At 44.2% G+C, this 27,351-nt stretch overlaps 1 protein-coding gene across 1 annotated transcript in view; it reads left to right on the forward strand.

Annotated features, from left to right (window-relative positions):
- Nucleotides 1–27,351, forward strand: part of NUP85 (nucleoporin 85) — a 203,380-nt gene that overhangs the window by 18,374 nt on the left and 157,655 nt on the right. The window contains exons 3-4 of the mRNA XM_068261938.1: nt 9,594–9,765; nt 24,207–24,277. Coding sequence (XP_068118039.1) covers nt 9,594–9,765; nt 24,207–24,277 — 243 coding nt within the window. The remainder of the gene's footprint in view (nt 1–9,593; nt 9,766–24,206; nt 24,278–27,351) is intronic.

Genomic DNA, 27,351 nt, shown 5'->3' on the forward strand with positions numbered 1-27,351 from the left:
ATGAGGAGGTATACAGGTACATGGAGCAGTCGGATGAGAGCTTTTGGGAAGACTCATCCGGGTCTGAATTTGAACCTGTGGAAAGCAGTGGTTCCCTGACCGAAAGTGATGACGAGGCTTTGGTCCCGGCTAGAGCCAGGCGTACCAGACACCATGTCGTTAGACTGCAGGTGGTGCAGGATCCGCCTCAAGGGCAGCAGGGTGGTGCTAGCGCTGATGAGAGTTTTCTTGGTGAGGCAGGCACCAGCAGCGCAGCATCTCCTGGACTTAATACCAGTACTTCTGTAGACCCTGGTGAAGTGGTGAGCGCCAGCATAGAAGTTGAAACTGGTACGGTGGCAAGTGCAGTAGTACCCCCGTCGCAACCACCAAGAAGAAGACGGGCCCGTAGTACCCATAGACTCCCAGGGATGCTGGCACATCCAGATTGGCAATCCCCTGATTCCGCCGCACCCGTAGTGCCCCCTTTCACCGCCCAGTCTGGATTCCAGGTGGCGACAGCTCATCTAGGAACGGCCCTAGACTTTTTGCAGCTGTTCATCACCCAGATTCTCTTGGACTTAATTGTGGTTGAGACCAACCGTAAAGCCACTCAATTCATCACCGAGCACCCGGAGAGCAGCTATGCCCAGCCAAAATTTCCATTTTGGAAAGAGGACACCCTAAAGTATAAGTAAAATCGCAGCAGCAATCAAATAGCACCAAAAAGAAAGCTGTATTAGTGACAAGAAAAGGAGCCAAAATTCATTTAGGTGGTAGGTTGTATGAGCGAGCAATAAACCGTGAAAGCTGCAGTGGTCTGAATGGGAAACAAAATGCCTGGTCCTTAAGGGGGGCCCACGGTCCTCAAGTGGTTAAATGTAACGTGAGGTGTTGGACACTGTACTTCAGTGGTGTAGTTGCTATTTAAATACTTATCAGTGCTCAAAACAGGAAAGTATATCTTCAGCAAGTACAGCATTCCCAAATATCAATAGCTATTGAAAGCACTTAACAAACGTTCCAATGTTTCGGGATCTCTCAATGAATACAGTTGACAGAATAATAAAGCATTGTTTTAGCGCAAATTGAGTGTGGGTTATTTAACTTGCCTAATAAAAGGCCTAGGTATTTGCGTCCATGTCAGCCTGAGTGCGCCCAAGCCGTGGCCGTGTGCGCTGACCGATGTGGGCATGCGCTGGTGGTCGTGAGCATACATTCCGGTGCCAGTTTTCAAAAGTGGGCTTAACTGTGTAGTTGTATTTATAAAGTGGCAACAGATTACGCAGCACAACAGATAAGATATGATCAGACTGGAGTCACTGGTGAGAGGGCCCTGCCAGAGGCTTACAATCTAAAGGTTGGGGGTAGAGACACATTAGATGCATCTGTAGAGTATGTGCTCAGCAGAACGTATTGTGGTACTGATGCGTGGGGGTATGCGAGCATGAAAAGGTGAGTTTTGAGGGCTTGTTTGAAGGGATTAAGAGCTCCTTCACATTGTGTTCCGTTCACATTAGCATTCGCGTTGGGAATTTTTTGTGGAGTTTTTTTCTTGCGATTCCCAGCGCTTGGCTGCGTGGTTTTTTATTTTTTTATAAAGCTATTTTCTAAGCGGTTTTTCCGAGAGATTGTTTAATTCACTCCTTGACGCAAGTCAGGAAGTGAACCCTTTGATCCGGAAAATAATAAATCGCCTCAAAAATGGTCTGCGCACCGCTTTGCTGAACGCAAAGAGCATGAACTACGCTGATGTGAACCTTCTCATAAACTTTCATTGCACAAGCGGTTTTTGGGGGTGATTTTATAAATCGCCTGCACTTTAAAAAAGGCCGAAAATGCTTCTAGTGTGAACGAGCCCTAAAGGAGGTGGGGAGTCTGATGGCTGCTGGGAAGGTGGGGACAGCCCTAGTGAAGTCATGCAGTTGCATGTGGGAGTAAGAAGTGTGTGGTGGGGACAGGCGCAGGTCGTTGGAAGTTCATAGGGGGCAGGCAGGTATGTCAGTGGATGATATTAGGTGTGTGTTTGTATGTATGTGCACCGATTTGTAGGCGATGCACAGAATTTTGAAGTTGATCCTGAAGCGGATGGGGAGACAGTGGTGGGATTTTCAGAGGGCAGTTCTGGAAGCGTTGTGATGGAAGGAGCTGATGAATCTTAAGAGTCAGTGAGTCAAGACTGGAGATGAGGTCATGGATAAAGAGTTTGGTGGTGTCGGGGGACAGGAAGGAGCTGATCCTGGAGATTTTGCGGAGGTGGAAGTTGCAGAGTTGGGTAATGTTTTGGATTTAGGGAGCAAAGGAGAGGTTGCAGTTCAGGGTCACATCTAGGCAGCGGGCTTGGGGGCTAGGGGGGGATGGTTGAGTTGTCGATTGTGAGGGGCATGAATATCAGCTCAATTTTGTCCAGATTAAGCTTCAGGTACCTGGCAGAAATCTAGGAGGAGATGCATGGGAGGCAGGAGGAGAACTTGTCCACGGCGGAGGTATCCAGCATGTGAAGGAAGAGCCTGGTTGTTTTCAGCATATAGGTGGTAATTTAATCCCATGGAAGAGACCACTTTTGCGTTGCGCTCTTTTGCAGTACTGACTCTATTCATTTAGAATACTAATTTGGTCCATTTTCAAGCTGCACAAATTTGCATACTAAACTCAGAATCCTCTTCTTTGCCATCTTCATTGACTGTAGTAAATGATGATTTTGTAAATAAAGGAATGTAGTAACCATCAGTAGTCACTGTATTTATATAATCTAAGACGCTCCTGAATGTAAAAAGTACCTAGGTTTAGAGGTAAAAGAAATACTAAACCTAGGTGCGTCTATAGTTCAGGGGCTTCTTATGGATCTTCGCTGTCTCTAAGCTAGTCTATCTAAGCTGCACTGACCAGCTTCACATCACTAAGTCCTGCTCCACCTACCAGTTACACTACACTAGACTTTACACTACACTAACTCCTTGCTGCCCTCCCAACTGAGCTACAGTGCACTAACAATTTAGCTCTTAACCATCCAGCGCCTCACTCCTTTCCCACCTCGCTCCGGTCCGGCTTCTCCAAGCATTCCTCTTCTCCGGGAACTTCCGATATAGCTGTACACAGTGGATGTCTGCCGGTGTACAGCTTTGGGTCCTCTGTACTTTCGCATTGGTGCAGCTACTGTAACACCAGCGGCGTACATGTGCCCCGGGATTACGCTTGACATGACCCCAGCGCGCTTTTGCTGCTGGTATTACAGTAAGCTCGACCAATGCGCAAGTACGAGGCCACGTGGAATGCAGGACCCAGGGTTGTACAGTGGTTTGCAAAAAATATTCGGCCCCCTTGAAGTTTTCCACATTTTGTCATATTACTGTTACAAACATGAATCAATTTTATTTGAATTCCACATGAAAGACCAATACAAAGTGGTGTACACGCGAGAAGTGGAACGAAAATCATACACGATTCCAAACTGTTTTTTTTTTTTTTACAAATGACTGCAAAGTGGGGTGTGCGCAATTATTCAGCCCCCTTTGGTCTGAGTGCAGTCAGTTGCCCATAGACATGCCTGATGAGTGCTAATGACTAAATAGAGTGCACCTGTGTGTAATCTGTCAGTACAAATACAGCTGCTCTGTGACGGCCTCAGAGGTTGTCTAAGAGAATATTGTGAGCAACAACACCATGAAGTCCAAAGAACACACCAAACAGGTCAGGGATAAAGTCATTGAGGAATTTAAAGCAGGCTTCGACTACAAAAAGATTTCCAAAGCCTTGAACATCCTACGAAGCACTATTCAAGCGATCATTCAGAAATGGAAGGAGTATGGCATAACTGTAAACCTACCAAGACAAGGCCGTCCACCTAAACTCACAGGCCGAAAAAGGAGAGTGCTGATCAGAAATGCAGTCAAGAGGCCCATGGTGACTCTGGACGAGCTGTAGAGATCTACAGCTCAGGTGGGGGAATCTGTCCATAGGACAACTATTGCCGTGCACTGCACAAAGTTGGCCTTTATGGAAGAGTGGCAAGAAGAAAGCCATTGTTACGGAAAAGCATATGAAGTCCCGTTTGCTGTGTCCCCCACATGGCTTGTGGCAAACTGCAAATGTGGACAGATCAGATGAGGTCAGATGAGACCAAAAATTGAACTTTTTGGCTAAAATGCAAAATGCTATGTGTGGCGGAAAACTAACACTTCTCATCACCCTGAACACCCCATCCCCACTGTCAAATATGATGGTGGCAGCATCATGCTCTGGGGGTGCTTCTCTTCAGCAGGGACAGGGAAGCTGGTCAGAGTTGATGGGAAGATGGATGGAGCCAAATACAGGGCAATCTTGGAAGAAAACCTCTTGGGGTCTACAAAAGACTCCAAGCAGGTTCACCTTCCAGCAGGACAACAACCCAAAACATAAAACCAGGGCAACAATGGAATGGTTTAAAATATAACATATCCATGTGTTAGAATGGCCCAGTCACAGTCCGGATCTAAATCCAATCGAGAATCTATGGCAAGATCTGAAAACTGCTGTTCACAAACGCTGTCCATCTAATCTGACTGAGCTGGAGCTGTTTTGCAAAAAAGAATGGGCGAGGATTTCCGTTTTTAGATGTGCAAAGCTGGTAGAGACATACCCTAAAAGACTGGCAGCTGTAATTGCAGCAAAAGGTGGTTCTACAAAGTATTGACCCGGGACTGAATTATTACGCACACCCCACTTTGCAGTTATATTTAAACAAAAAAAAATGTTTGGAATGGTGTATGATTTTCGTTCCACTTCTCACGTGTACACCACTTTGTATTGGTCTTTCACATGGAATTGCAATAAAATTGATTCATGTTTGTGGCAGTAATAAGAGAATAATGTGGAAAACTTCAAGGGGGCCAAATACTTTTGCAAGCCACTGTAAGGGCCCATTCACACTAGAGCGTTTTGCCGCGATTTCGGCAAAACGCTAGCGCTTTTTAAAAGCGCTAGTAGTGTAATGAAACCCTATGGGCCCGTTCTTACTTAGGCGATTTGTGCTAATTGACGCAAATCGCCCAAAAATGCCAAACGCGTCGCTGCATCCTTTTTAAGGCGTTTTCCCAGCGATCGCGTTTCAGTGCTATAGAATCGCTAATAGCGATCGCGGCAAAATCGCCGCAGTGTTCAGTGATTTTTCCGTGTGAAATTGCAGAAAAATCACTCCTGCAAAACGCCGGCAATTTTGAAAACGCAAATGTGAATTGGAAGTTGCTGGAAAAGAGGAACATTTGGAGAAGCTGGACTGGAGCACCATGGGAGAGTAGGTTGGGGTGGAATGCAGTAAGTGCTTCTCTGAACAACATTTTCCATATATTCGGTATATAAGGCACTCTAAATCCCCCCCCCCCTCCACCCCCCCAGTTTTGGGGAAGAAAGTGCGTCTTGGATTCCGAAAAATACTGTAAAAGGAGGCGTTTCTTAAAGAAAACCTGTAACAAGAAAAAGTTCCCCTGGGGAGTACTCGCCTCGGGTGGGCGAAGCCTCCGGATCCTATCGAGGCTTCCCCGTCGTCCTGTGTTCCACGGCGGTGGCGAAAAAGCTACCGGAATGGCGAGGATGTAAATATTTACCTTCCCGGCTCAAGCGCAGTATTGGCTCTCCGCTCGGAGATAGGCAGAAACAGCCGATCGCTGTCGGGCTGCTCTGCTGCGCAGGCGCAAGTCTCCTGCGCCTGTGTAGTAGAGCGGACCCGACGGATATCAGTTATTTCCGCCTATCTCCATGCTGACAGCCACGGGGGAACTTTTTTTTTTGGTCTCTCTTTAACCTCCCTGGCGGTAAGCCCGTGCTGAGCACGGGCTATGCCGCCGGGAGGCACCGCTCAGGCCCCGCTGGGCCGATTTGCATAATTTTTTTTTTTGCTGCACGCAGCTAGCACTTTGCTAGCTGCGTGCAGTGTCCGCTACCCGCCGATCCGCCGCTATACGCGTCGCCGCAGCTGCCCCCCTCCCAGACCCCGTGCGCTGCCTGGCCAATCAGTGCCAGGCAGCGCCGTGGGGTGGATCGGAGTCCCCTTTGACGTCACGACGTCGGTGACGTCATCCCGCCCCGTCGCCATGGCGACGGGGGAAGCCCTCCAAGAGATCCCGTTCTTTGAACGGGATCTCTTGATCTCCGATCGCCGGCGGCGATCGGAGGGGCTGGGGGGATGCCGCCGAGCAGCGGCTATCATGTAGCGAGACCTCGTCTCGCTACATGAAAAAAAAAAAAAATTCAAAAAAAAAAACGTATTTGCTGCCCCCTGGCGGATTTTTACAAACCGCCAGGAGGGTTAAGTCTTCTAGAGTCTAGCTTACTATATCTTGCTTTCTTGGCTCTAAGTTTCATCCAAAAGCAGATTATGGTAATTTCATCATTGGGGCCCCTTAATGAATACATCACTCTTTAGGTGGCCATACATATGCTGATTTTGTGGCTGATTGATTATCCAATTTGATAACTATTATTGTATCAGATGAAAACCATTGCCGCAACAAGCATGGCCGATCGAGGACTTTACCTATTTAGCATGCCTGATTGATGATTTTACCTATTTAGCATGCTAATCGATGATTTGACCTATTTATCGAATGTATCAATTAGACGAGCTGGGAAATCTCAGGCTATTGTGGTCGATTGGGTAACGTAACAGTTACGGCATATGATATTGGGATGAAAGCGATCCTCTGCCGCTGTCAGGAATTGGTCTGCGGTGTATGGGCAGTCAACAGATCTCTCTAACAAAAACAAATTTTCAAAGCGCTATAACCAGTTGTACGATGTCCTCCAGGGTGCGCCACCACCAGGTCTAGGCAAAACCTTTCACAAGTCAATATATATTATGTTTAGCGCACACCATTAGATGATACATTTTAAAATCTCCAGCATATTGTCCATAGTCTTGCGTCAATACCAGCAGCACCTCCACCATAGACACCCACTAGTGATCAGACTCGCCGGACTTATTGGCCACTGTTAGACTGGCCAATCATGCACGATTCCAGGAAGCCTAGGTGCCTCAGGATCCTGGTGCAAAATGCTGCTCTGTATCGTTATCCTTTTGTTTGCAAGACCTCAGAGAGAAAAACGTCACATAGCGTGATACTGTCTCCTTAAAATCACTTTTAAGAGTTACAAGGGAGTAACGAAATCGATCGGGCGGAGGTGGACATACCAGGATAAGAGAGTCGCCCTGTGAATGGAGTCAGTGCAGTGGTGGCTAGACGGCAGTGGATATTAAGCCAAAACAGCATGCCCAGCCTGGCAGCAGGGGAGAGCCCGTGAGAAAAACTCTGTGCGAACATAATCAACTTGGACATGTGAGTGCGATTTTATAATAAAAGTGATTTTAAGGAGACAGTATCACGCTATGTGAAGTTTTTTCTCTGAGGTCTTGCAAACAGAAGGATAACAATACAGAGCAGCATTTTGCACCAGGATCCTGAGGCACCTAGGCTTCCTGGAATCGTGCATGATTGGCCAGTCTAACAGTGGCCAATACGTCCGGTGAGTCTGATCACTAGTGGGTGTCTATGGTGGAGGTGCTGCTGGTATTGATGCAAGACTATGGACAATATGCTGGAGATTTTAAAATTTATCAACTAATGGTGTGCGCTAAACATAATATACATTAACAGATCTCTCTGATTCGATCAGAAAGAGATCTCTCTAAGGGCTTGTTTCCACTGTTGCGACGCGATTTCGGCCGCATTCCGACGCTTGTAAAAACGCATGCGGAAGCGTTTCCACATGCGTTTTTACCCGCGATTTCGCCTGCGATTTCGCATGGCAGGGTGCCATGCGAAATTAACCATGACACTGCCAGGGCTAAATAAAATTGAAAAAGGTGCGAAATCGCGGGTAAAAACGCATGTAACAAACGCATGCGTTTTTACTATTAAAGGGAACCAGAGAGGAAGCACCCTTGTGTATTTTACCATGTATATCAGTAAGAACATTAGAGAAAACACTTACCATGCTCTCTGTTTCCTCCTCACTGCTAAACGTGTCTGTTATCAGCAGTCACAAGAATCCCAGACTGAGCAATTAAATCTGGCTTTGCTGGGAATGATTATTGCTGAGTCATTATAGCAAAGCCACAAGGGGGCAGGCTTGGGCTTGAAATAACACCACAGAAGACAGACTTAGCTATAATCTTTCTGTAGCAAAGCTAGACGGAGCAGCCTGACTTCTCAGTCGGGGATTCTTATCAGAGGTGATAAAAGTCAGATTACACAGAGAACAATGAAACAAAGGGCAGATTAGGTGTTTACTGTCATGTTCCCACTGATTTATAAGGTAAAATACAAGAGGGTGCTTCATCTCTGGTTCTCTTTAAATACATTAGCGGCGATTCGCACGGATTCCCGACGCAGGCGAAATCGTTGGCTCTTTTGTGCGTTTTTTTCACGCTGAAAAAAACGCACCTCAACAACGCTACAGTGGAAACAGGCCCATCCACTTGTATTACATGTGCGGATCTGCATGCGTTGGACGCATGCAGATTCGCGATAGTGGAAACGAGCCCTTAGTTGATCTCCCCATACAGTGCTGGATGTATGGGCACTTTTAGGGCATAAGCATCAAACCTCTTGTGCAACCTAGTAATAGCCACTGGTAGACTCTATTGTATGGGTAATATTTTCTGTAGATACCTGCTAGAAAAAGATTAGGTGCTTGCTGTACAATTTCTTATTGTGTGACTGATGATCAGTTAGTGAGTTTAAAGGACATATGAAGTGAAAGGTGTATATGGAGGCTGCTATATTTTTTTCTTTTAAACAATGCAAACTGCCTGGCTATCCTGCTGATCTCTAAAGCCCCATCTACACTAGTAGATGAGGCTCCGATCCGGCGGCTCGGTAAGCCGCCGGATCGCTTCTTATGCGCGCGTGCGCCAGATTCGATTCCCCGCCAGCCCGCTTATCTTCCGCTCGATTCCCTGCCATTTTCCCCTCGCGGGGAGCGAGCAGGGAATCGGCAGTGGGGAGATCTGTCCTGTCGGATCTTATCAATCGAGCCGCATCAGTGGCTCGATGAGGAACATCGGCGCCGCATCTACGCATGTAGATGCGGCTTAAGGGCCCTTTTTCCACTGGCAGAAGGGATGTGATGCAACTATTGTCTCATCACTTTTGCTCCCGTTCGCGTAATTTCTGCATCTCCCGATGCGGAAGTGTATAGGAGGAGACGGCGAGCGGATGTGGCCTTGCGAGAATCTGCAGCATGTTCCATTGCCGTGCATTGGTTTCAGTACAGCCGAGGTGCAATGCATTTATGTAGCCGCCTCGCACCACGTGTAGTGGAAACGGGCCCTAATACTTTTAGCTATTACCTCCGAGCCAACATGCAAATCAGATGTTTGACTGGATTTGCTGTATGCTTGTCTCAGATGTGTGGTTCAAACTCTACTGATGCATGGAAACTCATTAAGACACCCGGCAACTGGTATTGTTTAAAAGGAAATAAATATGGCAGCCTCTATATCCATTTCACTTCAGGTGTCCATTAAAGTGAGTAGGTGACATGACAATTATAAAGAAACTAATAGAAAGATGACATGAGGTTTTTTTTTTTTTTTTTAATCTTTTTTTTTTTTGTTTTGTTTTGTTTTTATGCTGCAGGTGGTGAACATTTTACCAATTCTTCAGCTCCATGTCCACCCATGTTTATTGTCCGTAACGATGAAGATATGCATTCTCCTGTTCTTCGTAAATTGTTTAACGAGTCGCATGGCATTTTTGTGGGACTACAAAAGAGCGAAGAGGAGGCATCCAGCAGGACACGTAAAACTGAGTACGTAACATTTTGGAGGGTAATAACTTATTGGAGTCTTTAATATAAAATGCAATACATACAGTACTGTAGTATGCTGTTCAATGTTTCAATTTTAGCCGTAGGAGAACAGAGGCGCCAGCAGGATAACAATGGATAAAACCTTTAAAATTTGCTTGGAGGAAGTGGTGGACTTACTTCCGTAAAGAAGACACGAAAGACTGAATAGTAGCAATCACATTTAATATATAGTACCCCAAAAAGTGCAGTGCAACGCGTTTCGCAGGCCAAGCCTGCTTCATCAGGCAATAAACGTGGGGACAAAACAGAATTTCGGCAATAGCAGGTGTAGCGCCGGAGGCTATATACGGGGTACTATATAATGTTTTAAATCAGGATGATACCATTTATTGGCTAACTGAAACAGAATAAGAATAAGCAAGCTTTCGGCCTTGCAGCCTTCGTCGGGCTTACATCCTGTTAGTTTGCAGGCTGGTGGTACAGACACCTGTACTATATAATAAATGTGATTGCTACTATTCAAACAGTCTTTCGTGTCTGCTTTATGGAGGTAAGGCCACATACACACATCAGACCATAGTCTTTGGAAAATGAAAGATCACAGACCAATCTTACCACCCTTCCTGTAGTATAAGAGCCATACTTTACACAGTCTTTTCTATGGAGCTGAACTCCACATCAGGAAAAAATCTTTGCAAGATGCTGCACACACAGATGCTGTACAGACACAAAAGATCAGTATCTGCAAAAGATCTGTTCCTGCCAAAAATCCATTCCTGCAAATTGCAATGATAGTCTATGAGATCTGCAGATCATCATACACACATGATTTAACTGACATTCATCTGCAGATCTGCAGATCTGAAAATCCATCCTGGTGAATCTGATCTGCAGATGAATGTCAGTTAAATCATGTGTGTGTGATGATCTGCAGATCTCATAGACTATCATTGCAATTTGCAGGAATGGATTTTTGGCAGGAACAGATCTTTTGCAGATACTGATCTTTTGTGTCTGTACAGCATCTGTGTGTGCAGCATCTTGCAAAGATTTTTTTCTGATGGGGAGTTCAGCTCCATAGAAAAGACTGGGAAGGTATGGCTCTCATACTACATGAAGGGTGGTAAGATTGGTCTGTGATCTTTCATTTTCCAAAGACTATAGTCTGATGTATGTGGCCTAAGTCCACCACTTCCTCCAAGCAAATTTTTAAAGGTTTTATCCATTTTTATCCTGCTGGTGCCTCCGTTCTCCTACTGCTATACCGTGTCCACCCCAACAATATGTGGTCCGAGTACGAGCATCAGCGATTGGAAATTTTTCCCTGTCAAAGTCAATACAAAAAAAGGGGTCTTCAGTGGTCCGCCGCACGGGCGCATTTGGTGGGATCCCTTGTTAAAGCACAAGCAACAGACTTTGCTATAAGACGAATAAGTGTGGAAAGTTTGGCGCTTGTACCCCTACAACTGTAGGAGAAGTGTATAGAAAATTGGGGGGGGCGCTAATAACTAGATGGTGTAGTTTCTGAAGAAACCACTTGATGTCTGTTATGAAATGCAAGAGGTGTTGTGGCAAGTCGCCCCTGGTGCATAGAGAGTACACAGTCGGTGGATTGTGGTTTAAAACTGTTAAAATTGAAGCAGATCAAATTGTACCATTAAAATCAATTAAAAAAACCTGATTGGCTGTTTTTTTGTCACCGCCCACTTCTAAAATTTGAATGCCAAAGATCCCCCCCCCCGTGACCAACTGTGTCCCTGCCATTAACAGTGAAAGAATGGCAGCAACTTGTAAATTGACATTGATTAGCAATAGGTCACATTAGATATAGGTAGCAATAGATATCCAATGCGGCAGTAATGGACGAGCTGAGCTCGTCATTACCGCTAAGGAGGTTAAGCTCCACCCATTTTAACCTCAGACATGGTTGCATGGTCTGAGCGAATGTTTTGGACCTCTGGCTTTAAAACGGTGAAAGTGGCAGTAATTGCAAGTTTTAGATTGAAATGCATAGGTGAAATTTGATTGGATGTTAATGGCTCCGCCCACTTTTCCTACTTTGACCGCAGTCACCCAGTGAGTAATTGAGCCAAGTTTGGGAGAATCGGCATTTAACCTCCTTGGCGTTCAATTTCCCCAGGATTTCTGTGCAAAAAGTGATCCAATTAATTTTTATAACCTTTTTTTTTTTTTTTTTCCTGTAACTAGCCAAAATGTGTCAAGCAAGGGTCTAGTATACAGTGTAGGAGAGTATTGACATGTATGCGCGTCAATTCTGTTCAGCATGTTTTTTTATCGACGTGTATAACAGTCAGTACCGCCAGTGACGTTAAACTGTGATAATAGCAGCAGTTTATAATTTTTTTTTCATTAAAGATAACCTAAAGGCAAAAAAAAAAAAAAAAAAGATTAACTCACCTGGGACTTCCCTCAGCCCCCTGCAGACGATCGGTGCCCTCGCAGCTCCGGTCCGATGCTTCTGGACCCGCCGGCGAGCACTTCCGGTTTTCCCGTCACCGGCCGACAGGCATGGGTACGCGAGTGATTGTTCGCGTTCCCAGCCTGTATATCGCCCCCTATGCTGCTATTGCGGCCTTCTGGCCACAATAGCAGCATAGGGGGCGATATACAGGCTGGGAACGCGAACAATCACTCGCGTTCCCATGCCTGTCGGCTGGTGACGGCGAAACCGGAAGTGCTCGCCAGCGGGTCCAGAAAAATCTGACCGGAGCTGCGAGGGCACCGATCGTCTGCAGGGGGCTGAGGGAAGCCTCAGGTGAGTTCATCTCTTTTTCTTTTTTTTTTTTTTTTTTTTTTTTTTTTTTGCCTTTAGGTTATCTTTAACCATACACAATAATATCCCTATCTGGGACTAAAATTTAACTTTTATTAAATCACATTAAAATTGTAGAACACTACAATGGGATTGTAAGAACATGATGTCTGAGAAAAGAAATGCTGAGGAGACTATAGTAATAATTGTGGCTAAGAGGGCTCCTAAATACGAAATCTCAAAGTCTTCCTAGCAAATCTAAAAGTACATAAATAACACTACCCCCACCAAAAACCCGACATGTTTCACTTCCCGAGGGAAGCTTTTTCAAGGGAACTATACATAAGTGCTGAGTGCAAAACGTGCTAAGGTGCAAATATATACAATCATATCATTTCAGTACATCAAAAATAGCATCATGGCTATATGATAGCAGCCAAACGAAAAACTCCTCAAACATCCATTTATACCATCACTAGGACCTAGGGGAGGAGCTAAGTCACCTGACATACATGCCCACCTTTTTGGATACACCTATTGGTCCAAATGGCCGTCAATCACTCTATCCACCAATGAGGGGTAAGTACTATATCTACCTTGTATCGATTTACTAGTCCTGAAAGACCTATATTCGCTCCAAAAAGAGCCTTATTCTCATGCGCACATTAAATCTTATTTACCCGTCCTATTCGCGCTAGGGCTACACCAACAGAAGATACATTTCACCCAAGATCGTATTAGGGCGCATCTGATTGGTCCTAAGGAGGTCACATGGGTTGGTTACTCTTGATATCCAATGGGGAGTGAGTAGTATGACGTCGTATGAAAGCCAAATGTGATACATTGGCTGGGGGCGTTGCAAAGAACATAGCTGCGTCCCCATTCGTACAGCCGCATGGAGGGGGCGTAGATAGAGCGTCATGCTAGCGTAGACTTAAAGTAAATATACGGAAGTCCTCGCTACGGCGTACAGAAGACGCCTACTTGTATACATGTTGCTAAGCAACCCTGTTGGACCAGACGTTTATATAAACAGCAGAAAGTACGTTCCACAGGCAGATCTAGGCTCTCCCATCAGATAAAACATAGTGATCCTCCCAGGTTAAAATGACGGTAAGTATCTACAAGAAGGAGTCATTGCGGAATCTCCATACAGGGGTCCGCATTATTACACATAAGGGAGCATAATAGATACATATATGGACATACCAGAGGCGTACATTCGTATACATTTTACGCCTCATGTTTCAATTAAACCTAGGTATAGAGGATACAAATGGTGATAATACTAAAATCCCCAGCCGGAATGTGAACAATAAATGTCTTCCAAAAATTTTTTTTCCAAAAAATTAGAAAGGTAAGTATCCACAGGGCAATGTCTCCAAGAATCTCCAAAGCAAGATCCACATTAAAATAACACATTGGAGCAGATTATACTTGAACACGTTAAGACGTATCAATATATTTAACAAATAAATGCAAACCCACATTTCAGGTCAGCTTTAGGGGAACCTAAATGGGACTCCACATCCAGAAATGAGAACACATCTGGCAAGTCCCATAGAACCACATGAGAAGGTAGTCAAATAAAGGCGGCATAAGTGAAGCCCTCATTAAGGCCATCTGGGTTTAAGGTACCCAGTCTATAAATCCACTGGGCTTCCAATTGTCGCAGTTTGAGATCAAGGTTACCCCCTCGTGGGCCTAGCACCCACTGTTGGATAACCCATAATCTTAGTGTAGAGGGGTCTCCATCATGTTTGTCTAGAAAATGCCTAGCCACTGACGTATTTCTTTTGTGCTTTATGTCACCTAAATGTTCCATAATTCGTGTTTTAACAGCACGTGTGGTCTCCCCAATATATAGCAGTGGACAAGAGCATTTGATGGCATATATCACACCCTCTGTTTCACAATTAAAGAAATCATAAAGGTCATAGATTCTCCCATTTTTTGGTGATAGAAAGTTTTTACATTTTTCAACATGTGCACATGCCTTACATCTAGCACATCTGTGCATTCCTTTAAGGTTGGAATATAGCAAGCTTTTCTTAAAACCTGCTGATTTCCCCCCCCCCCCCCTTAACCGGGAGGTAAGAATGTGTTAATGTATCCCCCAGATTTTTTCCTCTACGATAGGTGAACCCTGGGCTTGTGGGAAGATAATCTCTTAACTGCGAATCAAGCTGTAAAATCCCCCAGTGTAAATTTTTGGCGTTTTCCCTGACGCCTATATCCCTTTTTTGTGGGACTATCCCTCTAGGCACCTTTATTGTCAAACATGGCAGGTTTTCTGGACTCTATACCAGACGTAAATAGCCTTATAGCAGAGGCAAAAGAGGTTTTCACCTGTGAAGAGGAGGCTCCATCAACTACCCAGAATATTGTACCAGAACATTCAGAGATTAATGAGGCTTTTAGAAAAATTTTTGAAATATATAAGGAACACAATAAAAGTTGGTGGGAAATTTCCAGTTTTAATACATATCTTAAAGAGAAAATAACGGTGCGGGGGTTGAGAAATTTAGTGACTCCACACAAACATACAGAGAACAATGATTTTATGTCAGGGTGGAACAAATTGAAAACCAAACAGTCCCTAGAACTAATGGCTTATCTGAGAGACTTTGAGTTAAAGAGACTCCGTAACAAAAATTTCATCCGGTTTTCTTCCATCCTACAAGTTCCAAAATCTATTCTAATGTGTTCTGGCTTACTGCAGCACGTTCTACTATCACCATCTCTGTAATAAATCAACTTATCTCTCTCTTGTCAGACTTGTCGGCCTGTGTCTGGAAGGCTGCCAAGTTCTTCAGTGTTGTGGTTCTGTGATGCATCTTCTCCCTCCAGGCCCCTCTCTGCACACTGCCTGTGTGTTATTTAGATTAGTGCAGCTTCTCTCTGCTCTATTATCTTTTACAAGCTGGATAAATCCTCCTCTGAGCTGGCTGGGCTTTCACATACTGAGGAATTACATACAGGCACAGCTGTCTGCACTCTGCAGGAAGAAACAGCCTGACACTTCAGTGGAAGATAGCTGCAGGGGGAAAGAAACACACAAATGATCTCTTGAGATTAAAAAGGAAGGCTGTATACAGCCTGCTTGTGTATGGATGTATTTTCTATGTGTGGACATACTGTACATCAACCTACTTCCTGTTTTGGTGGCCATTTTGTTTGTTTATAAACAAACTTTTTAAACCTGTTTTTAACCACTTTTAATGCGGCGAGGAGCGGCGAAATTGTGACAGAGGGGAATAGGAGATTTCCCCTAACGCACTGGTATGTTTACTTTTGTGCGATTTTAACAATACAGATTCTCTTTAAAGATTCTGGAAGGAATCAATCAGAAACTCTCAGATAAACATAAAGTTATGCTTTTTAAGACACATCCAGCATTTGGGGACTTTGAAGAAAAACTTCAAAAAAAGGTCCAAAACCATAAAGAAACAATTAAGACAAAAAAACATAAAAAGTACACCCGCGACTGTAGAGATTTTAAAACTGGAAAAATTTATGACTGGAAAAAAAACACCAAGAAAAAATAATCCACCTCCTGATAATGTAACAACTGAAACAGATACTGAGACTGGTACTGAATCTGAGGGTGATGTAAATACTCCATCTAAGTCAGGGGAGGATGGAAAACCAAAAAGACCCAAAGAAAGACCCAAAAAGCCCCCTCCCCATGGCTCGGGAAATCCTCGCAAACTGAGGAACCGAGAAAAGTGGGGATACAAACCCTACCAAAAGAAACAGAGGGAGGAGGACTGGTAGAAATAGATAGCTCCACTGAGTGTATGAAGGTCATTAATCTTACTGAGTACACTCTGAGTAAAGATGAAATTTCAGTTTTATCTAAAGGTCTTTCTTTTGTCCCCACCCCTGATTTTGATTTATTTGAAACCATAAAAGATATCAACCTTTTTGCAAGAAAATTGGCAATTCACAAGTATATGAGCACTCCCAGCTCATATGTGGAGGCTTTGGCAATTCTAAATCTGTTGGAGGAAAATACTACAGGAATAATACAGACAGGTGCGCCTACAAGTAATCTTTGCACCAGGAGTAAGTTCTGTCCACCTATCAGTGCTTATCCATCTATACAATGCTTTGTAGATGTTGTAACAAGAGATCTAGAGGATTTGGCAAAAAATACTAGAAGGGAAACCTTGAGAATGGAGACAAATCTTACCAAAGATGAACATTGTGCCCTGACATGTCTTATGAAAAATGACAATTTAGTCATTAAGAAATTGGACAAAGGGGGCAACATTGTAGTCATGACTAGGGAGAATTACATTACCATGTGTAAAAGACTCCTTGACGACAAATGTATATATAGAAAATTACCTAATAATCCGACTGTGGTTTTCTATGGTGAACTAGAAGCCCTCCTCAACAATGCACGTGATAATAACATCCTGGATAAGAAAGACTATGACTGTATACTCCAAAAGCATCCTACCACCCCTGCATTTTATGCCTTACCAAAGATACACAAAAATATTACCCAACCACCGGGACGCCCGATAGTTTCTGGCAATAACTGTTTATCTGAGGGTGCAAGTAAATATATTGATTACTTTCTAAGACCTTTTGTAGAGAGTCTACCTTCGTATCCGCAAGATACCATGGACTTGCTTAATAGAATACAGGACATCAAAGTTACTAAAAATGTCATTATGGCAAGCCTTGATGTTGAGGCCCTTTATAATAACATACGTCATGACTTGGGCCTGAAAGCAGTTGACCATTTTTTAAGAACTCGCAGCACACATGTTAGAGGACACTCTGAGTTCCTTTTACAACTATTGGAATTCATTCTGACTAGGAACTATTTTTTGTTCCAGAATCAATACTACTTACAACTAAAAGGCTGCGCGATGGGGACAGCCTGTGCGCCCTCCTTTGCCAATCTCTTTTTGGGGTGGTGGGAGGATACGGTGGTCTTTGGAGAGGAGTTGGCAATTTATGCCTCCCACATCCTTTTCTGGGGCCGTTTCATAGATGATGTCTTCATACTGTGGGACGGCCCCAGGGAACTTTTTGAGGATTTTGTGGACCAGTTGAATCACAATGAGATAGGTATGCTGTTTACCTTTGAGATTGGTGAAGACTCACTGAATTTCCTTGACGTTCAGATAAAGAAGAATTTTGAGGGGGGTCTTGACACTAGGATATATAGAAAACCAACGGCAACAAATTCCTTACTAAGCTGGGAAAGCTACCACCCTGAACCTTTAAAAAGAGGTATCCCAAAAGGTCAGTTCTTAAGAGCAAGAAGAAACTGCTCTAACCCGATGGAATTTGAAAAAGAATGCCGTACTTTGGAAAAAAGGTTTAAAGCAAGAGGCTACCCCCAAAAAATTATTGATCAGGCCAAACATAAGGCCGAACTAACTCAAAGAACTGATCTTCTGAGACCTAAGATCAAGGAAAGAAATATGAATATGGCTAAGACTAGAGTAATAAATACCTTCACGAACCAATCGAATATTGATAAGACAGATTTTGAAACGACACTGGGGGATTTTACAGCTTTACAGCTTGATTCGCAGTTAAGAGATTATCTCCCCACAAGCCCAGGGTTCACCTATCGTAGAGGAAAAAATCTGGGGGATACATTAACACATTCTTACCTCCCGGTTAAGAGGGGGGGGGGGGGGGATCAGCAGGTTTTAAGAAAACCTGGCTAGATTCCAACCTTAAAGGAATGCACAGATGTGCTAGATGTAAGGCATGTGCACATGTTGAAAAATGTAAAAACTTTCTATCACCAAAAAATGGGAGAATCTATGACCTTTATGATTTCTTTAACTGTGAAACAGAGGGTGTGATATATGCCATCAAATGCTCTTGTCCACTTGATCTCAAACTGCGACAATTGGAAGCCCAGTGGATTTATAGACTGGGTACCTTAAACCCAGATGGCCTTAATGAGGGCTTCACTTATGCCCCCTTTATTTGACTACCTTCTCATGTGGTTCTATGGGACTTGCCAGATGTGTTCTCATTTCTGGATGTGGAGTCCCATTTAGGTTCCCCTAAAGCTGACCTGAAATGTGGGTTTGCATTTATTTGTTAAATATATTGATGCGTCTTAACGTGTTCAAGTATAATCTGCTCCAATGTGTTATTTTAATGTGGATCTTGCTTTGGAGATTCTTGGAGACATTGCCCTGTGGATACTTACCTTTCTAATTTTTTGGAAAAAATTTTTTTGGAAGACATTTATTGTTCACATTCCGGCTGGGGATTTTAGTATTATCACCATTTGTATCCTCTATACCTAGGTTTAATTGAAACATGAGGCGTAAAATGTATACGAATGTACGCCTCTGGTATGTCCATATATGTATCTATTATGCTCCCTTATGTGTAATAATGCTGACCGCTGTATGGAGATTCCGCAATGACTCCTTCTTGTAGATACTTACCGTCATTTTAACCTGGGAGGATCACTATGTTTTATCTGATAGGAGAGCCTAGATCTGCCCGTGGAACGTACTTTCTGCTGTTTATATAAACGTCTGGTCCAACAGGGTTGCTTAGCAACATGTATACAAGTAGGCGTCTTCTGTACGCCGTAGCGAGGACTTCCGTATATTTACTTTAAGTCTACGCTAGCATGACGCTCTATCTACGCCCCCTCCATGCGGCTGTACGAATGGGGACGCAGCTATGTTCTTTGCAACGCCCCCAGCCAATGTATCACATTTGGCTTTCATACGACGTCATACTACTCACTCCCCATTGGATATCAAGAGTAACCAACCCATGTGACCTCCTTAGGACCAATCAGATGCGCCCTAATACGATCTTGGGTGAAATGTATCTTCTGTTGGTGTAGCTCTAGCGCGAATAGGACGGGTAAATAAGATTTAATGTGCGCATGAGAATAAGGCTCTTTTTGGAGCGAATATAGGTCTTTCAGGACTAGTAAATCGATACAAGGTAGATATAGTACTTACCCCTCATTGGTGGATAGAGTGATTGACGGCCATTTGGACCAATAGGTGTATCCAAAAAGGTGGGCATGTATGTCAGGTGACTTAGCTCCTCCCCTAGGTCCTAGTGATGGTATAAAAGGATGTTTGAGGAGTTTTTCGTTTGGCTGCTATCATATAGCCATGATGCTATTTTTGATGTACTGAAATGATATGATTGTATATATTTGCACCTTAGCACGTTTTGCACTCAGCACTTATGTATAGTTCCCTTGAAAAAGCTTCCCTCGGGAAGTGAAACATGTCGGGTTTTTGGTGGGGGTAGTGTTATTTATGTACTTTTAGATTTGCTAGGAAGACTTTGAGATTTCGTATTTAGGAGCCCTCTTAGCCACAATTATTACTATAGTCTCCTCAGCATTTCTTTTCTCAGACATCATGTTCTTACAATCCCATTGTAGTGTTCTACAATTTTAATGTGATTTAATAAAAGTTAAATTTTAGTCCCAGATAGGGATATTATTGTGTATTATTATCCAGTCAGGTTCTGTGTTTTGGTTATCTTTAACCACTTGAGGACCCACCCTTTACACCCCCCCCCCCCCCCCCCTTAAGGACCAGCGCTGTTTTAGCTGATCTGTGCTGGGTGGTCTCTGCAGCCCCCAGCACAGATCAGCTGGCACGCAGAGCGACCAGATCGCCCCCCTTTTTTCCCCACTAGGGGGATGATGTGCTGGGGGGGGGGGGTCTGATCGCTCCTGCCTGATGGGTGTTGCGGGGGGAGGGGGCACCTCAAAGCCCCCCTCCGCTGCGGCATTCCTCCCCTCCCTCTCCTACCTCCCCCCCCCACCCCCCCGGTGATCCGCGCTGCACAGGAGGCTGTCCCCTGTCACATGACGGCGATCCCCGGCCGCTGATTGGCCGGGGATCGCCGATCTGCCTTACGGCGCTGCTGCGCAGCAGCGCCGTACAATGTAAACAAAGCGGATTATTTCCGCTTGTGTTTACATTTAGCCTGCGAGCCGCGATCGGCGGCCCGCAGGCTATTCACGGAGCCCCCCGCCGTGAATTGACAGGAAGCAGCCGTTCGCGCGAGCGGCTGCTTCCTGATTAATTAGCCTGCAGCCGGCGACGCAAAACTGCGTCGCTGGTCCTGCAGCTGCCACTTTGCCGACGCGCGGTATGAGTGCGCGGTCGGCAAGTGGTTAAGGTCAATGGCTGAAATCTGGATGTTGCCCCGCCCCTTTTTTTCCTAATCGAGAACCACAGTCACTCAGTCACTAACACTCCAGTTTGTGAATGCTGGCATTTAATGTGTAAAAAATGGCAGCAGTTTATTTTTTTTCTATTAAAAATTAAAGCATTAATTTTGGTTGTTGGTGGCTCCACCCCAGTGTTCTCCCCAGCCTCTTTTAGTCGGGTGCTCCATGTCATGATAGCAGCTAGTTATGATGTTAAGGATAATACAGGAAGATATTTCTTTCATTTTTCTGTCTACTGGTTACTACCTCAGATGTATATGTATGTTAAAAGGCCAGTCTGGCAGCTGGCTTTTTAAAGGTATTGTCACCTGTCTCAAGGAAGCTGTTAAGATTAGATAAACTGGGTTTATTTAGTCTAGAGAAAAGACGCCTTAGAGGGGATCTAATTAACATGTATAAATACATCAGAGGGCAATATAATAGCTTGGCGGATGAGCTTTTTGTCCCTAGGCCTTCACAAAGGACTAGAGGACATGATCTGCGCATGGAGAAAAAAAGTTTTAGCCATTTATTTAGGAAAGGGTTCTTTACAGTAAGAGTGATCAAGATGTGGAATGCATTGCCACAGGAAGTCGGTATGGCAAACTCTATACCTGCATTTAAAGGGGGCTTAGATGCTTTCCTTGGGTTGAAAGACATCCATGGCTACAATTACTAGGTAATGCCTAATGATGTTGATCCAGGGATTTTATCTGATTGCCATGTGAAGTCGGGAAGGAATTTTTCCCTTTAGGGGCTAATTGGACCATGCCTTGTAAGGGTTTTTTCGCCTTCCTCTGGATCAACAGGGATATGTGAGGGAGCAGGCTGGAGTTGTACTTTATACTGGTTGAACTCGATGGACGTATGTCTTTTTTCAACCAAAATAACTATGTAACTATGTAAGGCGATTGTCCGTATGTCAATGAACCTACGTTTGCATTAAGTTCCTCTGGTGCAGGGAACTGCTAATTAGCAGCCACTTGCTGAAGAATAGGCTGGTCTGCATGGCTTTTGAACTCTGTACATGTGGACAGCTCATTGTCCCAATATACAAATCAAGACTAACCGTGGAAGCTAACACAGGAATGTTTGACGTTTTCATATGACAGCCTACGGGAAGTGGGTGAAGTGTTTTGAAGTCCTTTTGATACAATTTTACCTGTGGTCTGAATATTGGTCTGGAGGCATTTGAAATCTGCGAACTTCAAAAGCTAAAACGGGAACCCTTTGAAGTTTGCATATCACAGAAGGGATATGACAAGCGTTCTGTGCAAACAATTTGGGACTGAACCTTAAATTCCCCAGGCCCCAAATCTGGCTATAAAACATCAGCTAGTATAGTCACAACTCGTAGCTCCTTGGAGATAGCAAACGCTAGGGCTATCCTGGTCTGACCAGAAGCTGCATTCTCCCGCAAACAACGCTCTGTATACGCTGGTAACGTTTGGCTCCCGTTTTATATTTATGCAAATATCCTTGTGTGTGTATAGTTGTAACTTTTATCTTTGTAACTTTTACTTTGTTTTTGTAAATCTTTTGTATATATTATTTTCTGCATTGTTCCATTATTTTTTCTGGAATATTAAATCGTTATTTAATAAGTTTGACTTCTGCTGTACTAAGCTAACGCTCATAGCCTAGAAGAGACTGCAGTGTAACTTGCATTACAAAGTCAGGGCCTGATTGTGCCTTGCTACTGTACGATTGTACTGTGTGTGCGTGGCGTTCCCGTATTAGGCCTAAAGCGCAAAGCTGACCCGAATACGAAAACGCGGATTGCATACAGATCACTCGACAGCAGAGTGGAAGTGTCTAGCGGCAGCTAGTGGTGGTAGTGAGAAGTGCTCTGAAGGGTCACAGCCTTGTGTCAGCTCGACTAAAGCTGCTTCCCCTCTCGATCTGGTCAAACCCGCAGTCGGGAACCGTATCTGCAGGCTTGCCGCGGAGTCGGTTCCTGACACTCCACCCGGCTAGTTTTGGTGACCATCTGGCTGTTATCGGCTCACCTCCTCCTATGCTGTAAGCAGAGCTGCTCACAGAAGCACTGGTCCTGCATTCTGTCATCTCTCCCCACCCGGCTACTTTTTCATGCCACCCGGCTACTATTTCATGCCACCCGGCTGGAAAAGAATTCTGGGAAGAACACTGCACACACTTTTTCTAAACTTGAATTGGTAACACCCAGCGACCACATTTGCGGTATTCGAGGTCCCTGACCTCAATAATGATGATCAATAATCCCGCTGTGCAGTGCTGATTGCGCGGAACCCAGAAACTGCGCACGACGCAGCTGTTTTTGCCAGGCTGACCTGAGCATGGGTTTACCGCTCTCGGCTCACAAAACGGAGCTCAGGTTGTGATTACCACCAGGGGGCTAAGCAATACCAGTTGCCTGGCTATCTTGCTGATCCTCTAATTCTTTTAGCCATAGACTCTGAACAAGCATGCAGCAGATCAGGGGTTTCTGACTTTGTCAGATCTGATAAGATTTGCTGCATGCTTGTTTCTGGTGTTATTCAAACAGTGCTAAAGCCAAATAGATCAGCAGGGATGCAGGAAACTGGTAGTGTTTAAAAGGAAATGCGCATGGCAGCATCTATATTCTTCTCACTACTGTTGTCCTTTTAAGTGTACCTAAGATGTCCCAATATAAAGATTTTATACTCACCCGGGGCTTCCTCCACAGTGTTCTCCCCAGGCTCTTTTAGCAGGGTGCTCCACCTGTCTAGTTTTGGTGAGCACCCGGCCGTTATCGGCTCACCACCTCCTCTGTTGTAAGCAGAGTTGTGCAGAAAAGCATTGCCCTTCCATTTCCTCATCTCGCCCCACCCGGCTATTTTTTCATGCCACCCAGCTGGAAAAAATTTCTGGGGAGAACACTGCTCCAGCCCCATGAGCATGGATGTGTCCCTTGCCATCCTCCCAAGTACTTTAATTCCTGTGATATCGGTCCCGGTAATCTTGCTCAGACACGCCAGTCTGCTCTTTTGCGCATGCACGACCCATCCGTGCTCATGGGGCTGGAGGAAGCCCCGGGTGAGTATAAAAACTTTATATTGCGACATCTCAGGTTTACTTTAATCATGATAGTGATCTCTGTACCTCGTGTCTTGCTCAGTGAAGTAGATCTTGTTGCTGGTAATTCTGGGACATGTTTACCCATACACTTTGGCGAGTAAAAAAAAAAAAAAAAAAAGTTTGATACACTACAATTATATTTGTCTCTCTTTATTACTTATTTTGTCTACCTCAGTAACTTCAAGATAAAAGCATAGTTTACATTAGTTACTCCTAAACTTCATTTAAACAAGGTCTTTTTACGTCAGAGATTTCTTGATATATTTGCACAGCTAAAATGGTCTTGTGTCTTCTCCACTCTTTCATAATTATTTTGATCTGCTAAATAAGTTCATGTGGCTATAACTTTGATTGCCTTCTATGTTTTATATGCTTTCATATTTTCCTTTTACACAGACTAGTTCGAGTCAGTAAACAATATCGATCAGTTCTCCGTGCCTGCATGGATGATATGCTTACACTAAAAGGTAAGCTACAATACTGTTTTTTTTTTTTTTCAGCGCTACTTGCCTTAACCACCTCAGCCTTCAGTGTTTTTTTCAGGGCTGTGGAGTCTGAGTTGGAGTCGTGGAGTCGGGGCAATTTTGGGCACTCGGAGTTGGAGTCGTGGTTTCATAAACTGAGGAGTCGGATTCTTGTACAAAATCCACAGCCCTGTTAAATATTAGACTAAGGAGTCTGAGTCGAGGAGTCAGAGTCGGGGCCATTTTGATGAGTTGGAGTCGGAGTCGTGTTTTCTTAAACTGAGGAGTCTGAGTTGGAGTCGGAAGATTTTTGTACCGACTTCACAGCCCTGTTTTTTTCACCTTATGTATCCAAGCAATTTTCAAATTTCAACGCTCCTCCCATTCATTCGACAATAACTTTATCACATCTAAATGATCTATACAGTATATTGGTTTTTTTCGCTATAAATAATGGAAATAATAATATATTATTTGGAAGTAAAGGTGAATTTTTTTTCTGTGTTGGGTTTCTTGTTTTCACATTGTACCCTAGCAATAATTACAAACCCTTATTTGCAAAAATAACAGTAATATACTCTCATGGCATACATAATAAAAAAGTGGAGTCCCTAAGGATTCAATTTATGTATTTATTTTTACAAGCTTTTTATTTTGGTACTGAATATATGAAAAGAAAAAAAATACTGCTTTTGATTCACTTTTTCACTAAAAGTACCATTTTTGCCACCGTATAAGACTCTTTGGAATGTGAGATGCTATATTCTAAACCTGGTGCGTCCATGTTCCAGGAGCGTCTTGTAAATCTTCTCCCCCATATGTCCTCCTCCTTTATCCTCCCGTGTTCCCCATGTCTCCCCTATAAGTCCTCCTGCATCCCTATGTGTCCTCATGAATCCACCTGGGGTCTCCTCCATGTCTCCCCATGTGTCCTCCATTTTTCCTCCCGTCTCCCTCTTGGGTCCTCCCCCCGCCTTTCTCCCCGTTATGTCTCCTGGCCCCCCTGGGTCCTCCTGTGTCCCTTTCTATCTGTGCCTCACTGTGTGCCTGCCTCCCTCCCTCTTGTGTCTCCTAACCCCTGCCCCCCCCCCCCCCCCGGGTGTAGCATGTGTAGTAGCTTATTACGCCACAACCAAAGTAGGCCAGGTGACACGAGAGAGGGGATACTATAGTGGGCGGAAGCACCTCAGTGAGGGAGACACGAGGGAGCGGAGTTGCACGGCAGGGGGAAGGGGAACAGATAGAAGGGGACCCATGGGTGAGCCCAGGAGACACATGGTGGAGGGAGGCAGGTATGCGGGGGGGGGGGGGGGGGAAAGGACACAGCACACTCAGGCAGGGAATCCCCGTTGTCTGCTCATATCGGCGGGCGTTTGTAAGTCGAGGTTCCCTGACCTTGCCATATAAGAGGTAGGGACCTTTTCTCTCAATTCTTTGGGGAAAAAAAGTGCGTCTTGTACGGTAAATCATAAGACATAGGCAACAACCCCAAAAAACTCCTAAAATCTGTTCTACAACTTGTCACGGTTAAAGGATACCCCATATATGTAATTTGATAAATATCTGGGCATCTAGCATGCCATTAATAAAGTGTCCATGTGACCTTGAATACTTTGTGGAAAAAAACTGGCCTATACAAAGTATTTTAGCACCATACTTTGTTTGCATAGCCCCAGAAGAGTCTAGACAGCAGAAAAAGGCCACAAATGTCATCATTATCTAAAGCTAACAACTAGGGCTATTCAAAACTGAGTGTTTTGCAAGACGACTCGTGTAATTTTGCTGAAACCATCCCAAGTTTGAGCATACATTTAAAAATGACTTTTTTTCATAATGGATTGAGTTTGCCACTACCTATTTTTTTATGTGACGGTTCAAGCTATAAGACACGTCAAAATGTATTCTAAAACTCATTATGATTATAATGAGGACACATACACAGAAGCAATAAAAAATATGTGAACCCTTTAAAATTATATGGATTTCTGCACAAATTAGTGATAAAATGTGATCTGATCTTCTGTTTAAGCCATTCTGTTGTTGATTTACTTCTATGCTTTGGGTCGTTGTCCGGTTGCAATACACATCTTCTGCTGGTGGACAGATGGCCTGCAAAATGTCTTGATAAACTTGGAAATTCATATTTTTTTTCCTTTGATAGCAATCCATCCAAGCAGACCCAAACTATGATGCTCCCACCCCCATACTTCACAGTTGTGATAATGTTTTGATGTTGGTGTGCTGTGTCTCTCTTTCTCCACACATAGTGTTTTGTGTGCTTCTTCCAAACAACTCCACTTTCATCTATCCACAGAATATTTTTCCAGTACTGCTGTGGAACATCCAGGTGCTCTTTTGCAAAATTTTAAATGTGGAGCAATGTGTTTTTTTATTTGGACAGCAGTGGCTTTTAAGTCTTTAGCTGACCTTCTAGGATTCTTCTTCACCTCCATTGAGCATTCTGCACTGTGCTCTTGCAGTCCTCTTTACAGGACGGCCACTCCTAGGTAGAGTAGCAGCAGTGTTGAACTTTCTCCATTTATAGACAGTATTACCGTGGACTGATGATTTTTGGAGATACTTACCGTGGAGATACTTTTATAACCCTTTTCAAGCTTTCTGCAAGTCAACCATTCCCAATTTTAGGTCTTCTGAGAGCTGTTTTGTGCGAGGCATCATTAACATCAGGCAATGCTTCTTGGGAAAAGCAAATCCAAAACTGGTGGGTGTTTTTTATAGGGCAAGGCAGCTTTATCCAACTACTCCAATCTCATCTCATTGATTGGACTCCAGCTGGCTAACACCTCACTCCATTTAGCTCTTGGACATGTGGCTGGATGGTGTAATGGTTAAGGGCTCTGACGCAGGAGACCAGGGTTCGAATCTCTGCTCTGCCTGTTCAGTAAGCCAGCACCTAGACCTTAGGCAAGTCTCCCTAACACTGCTACGAGTACATTTGAAATCGGCGCCGGTAGACTTGGGCGCAGGATACAGTGCTATATGGCTGATCCTGCTTCTGAACAAGTCCGGGCCGATTTAATTACTATTCCCCCTCCAGGCCGCCATGGATAGTGGGG

This window comes from Hyperolius riggenbachi, chromosome 12 (genome assembly GCF_040937935.1).
Source record: "Hyperolius riggenbachi isolate aHypRig1 chromosome 12, aHypRig1.pri, whole genome shotgun sequence".
NCBI lineage: Eukaryota > Metazoa > Chordata > Amphibia > Anura > Hyperoliidae > Hyperolius > Hyperolius riggenbachi.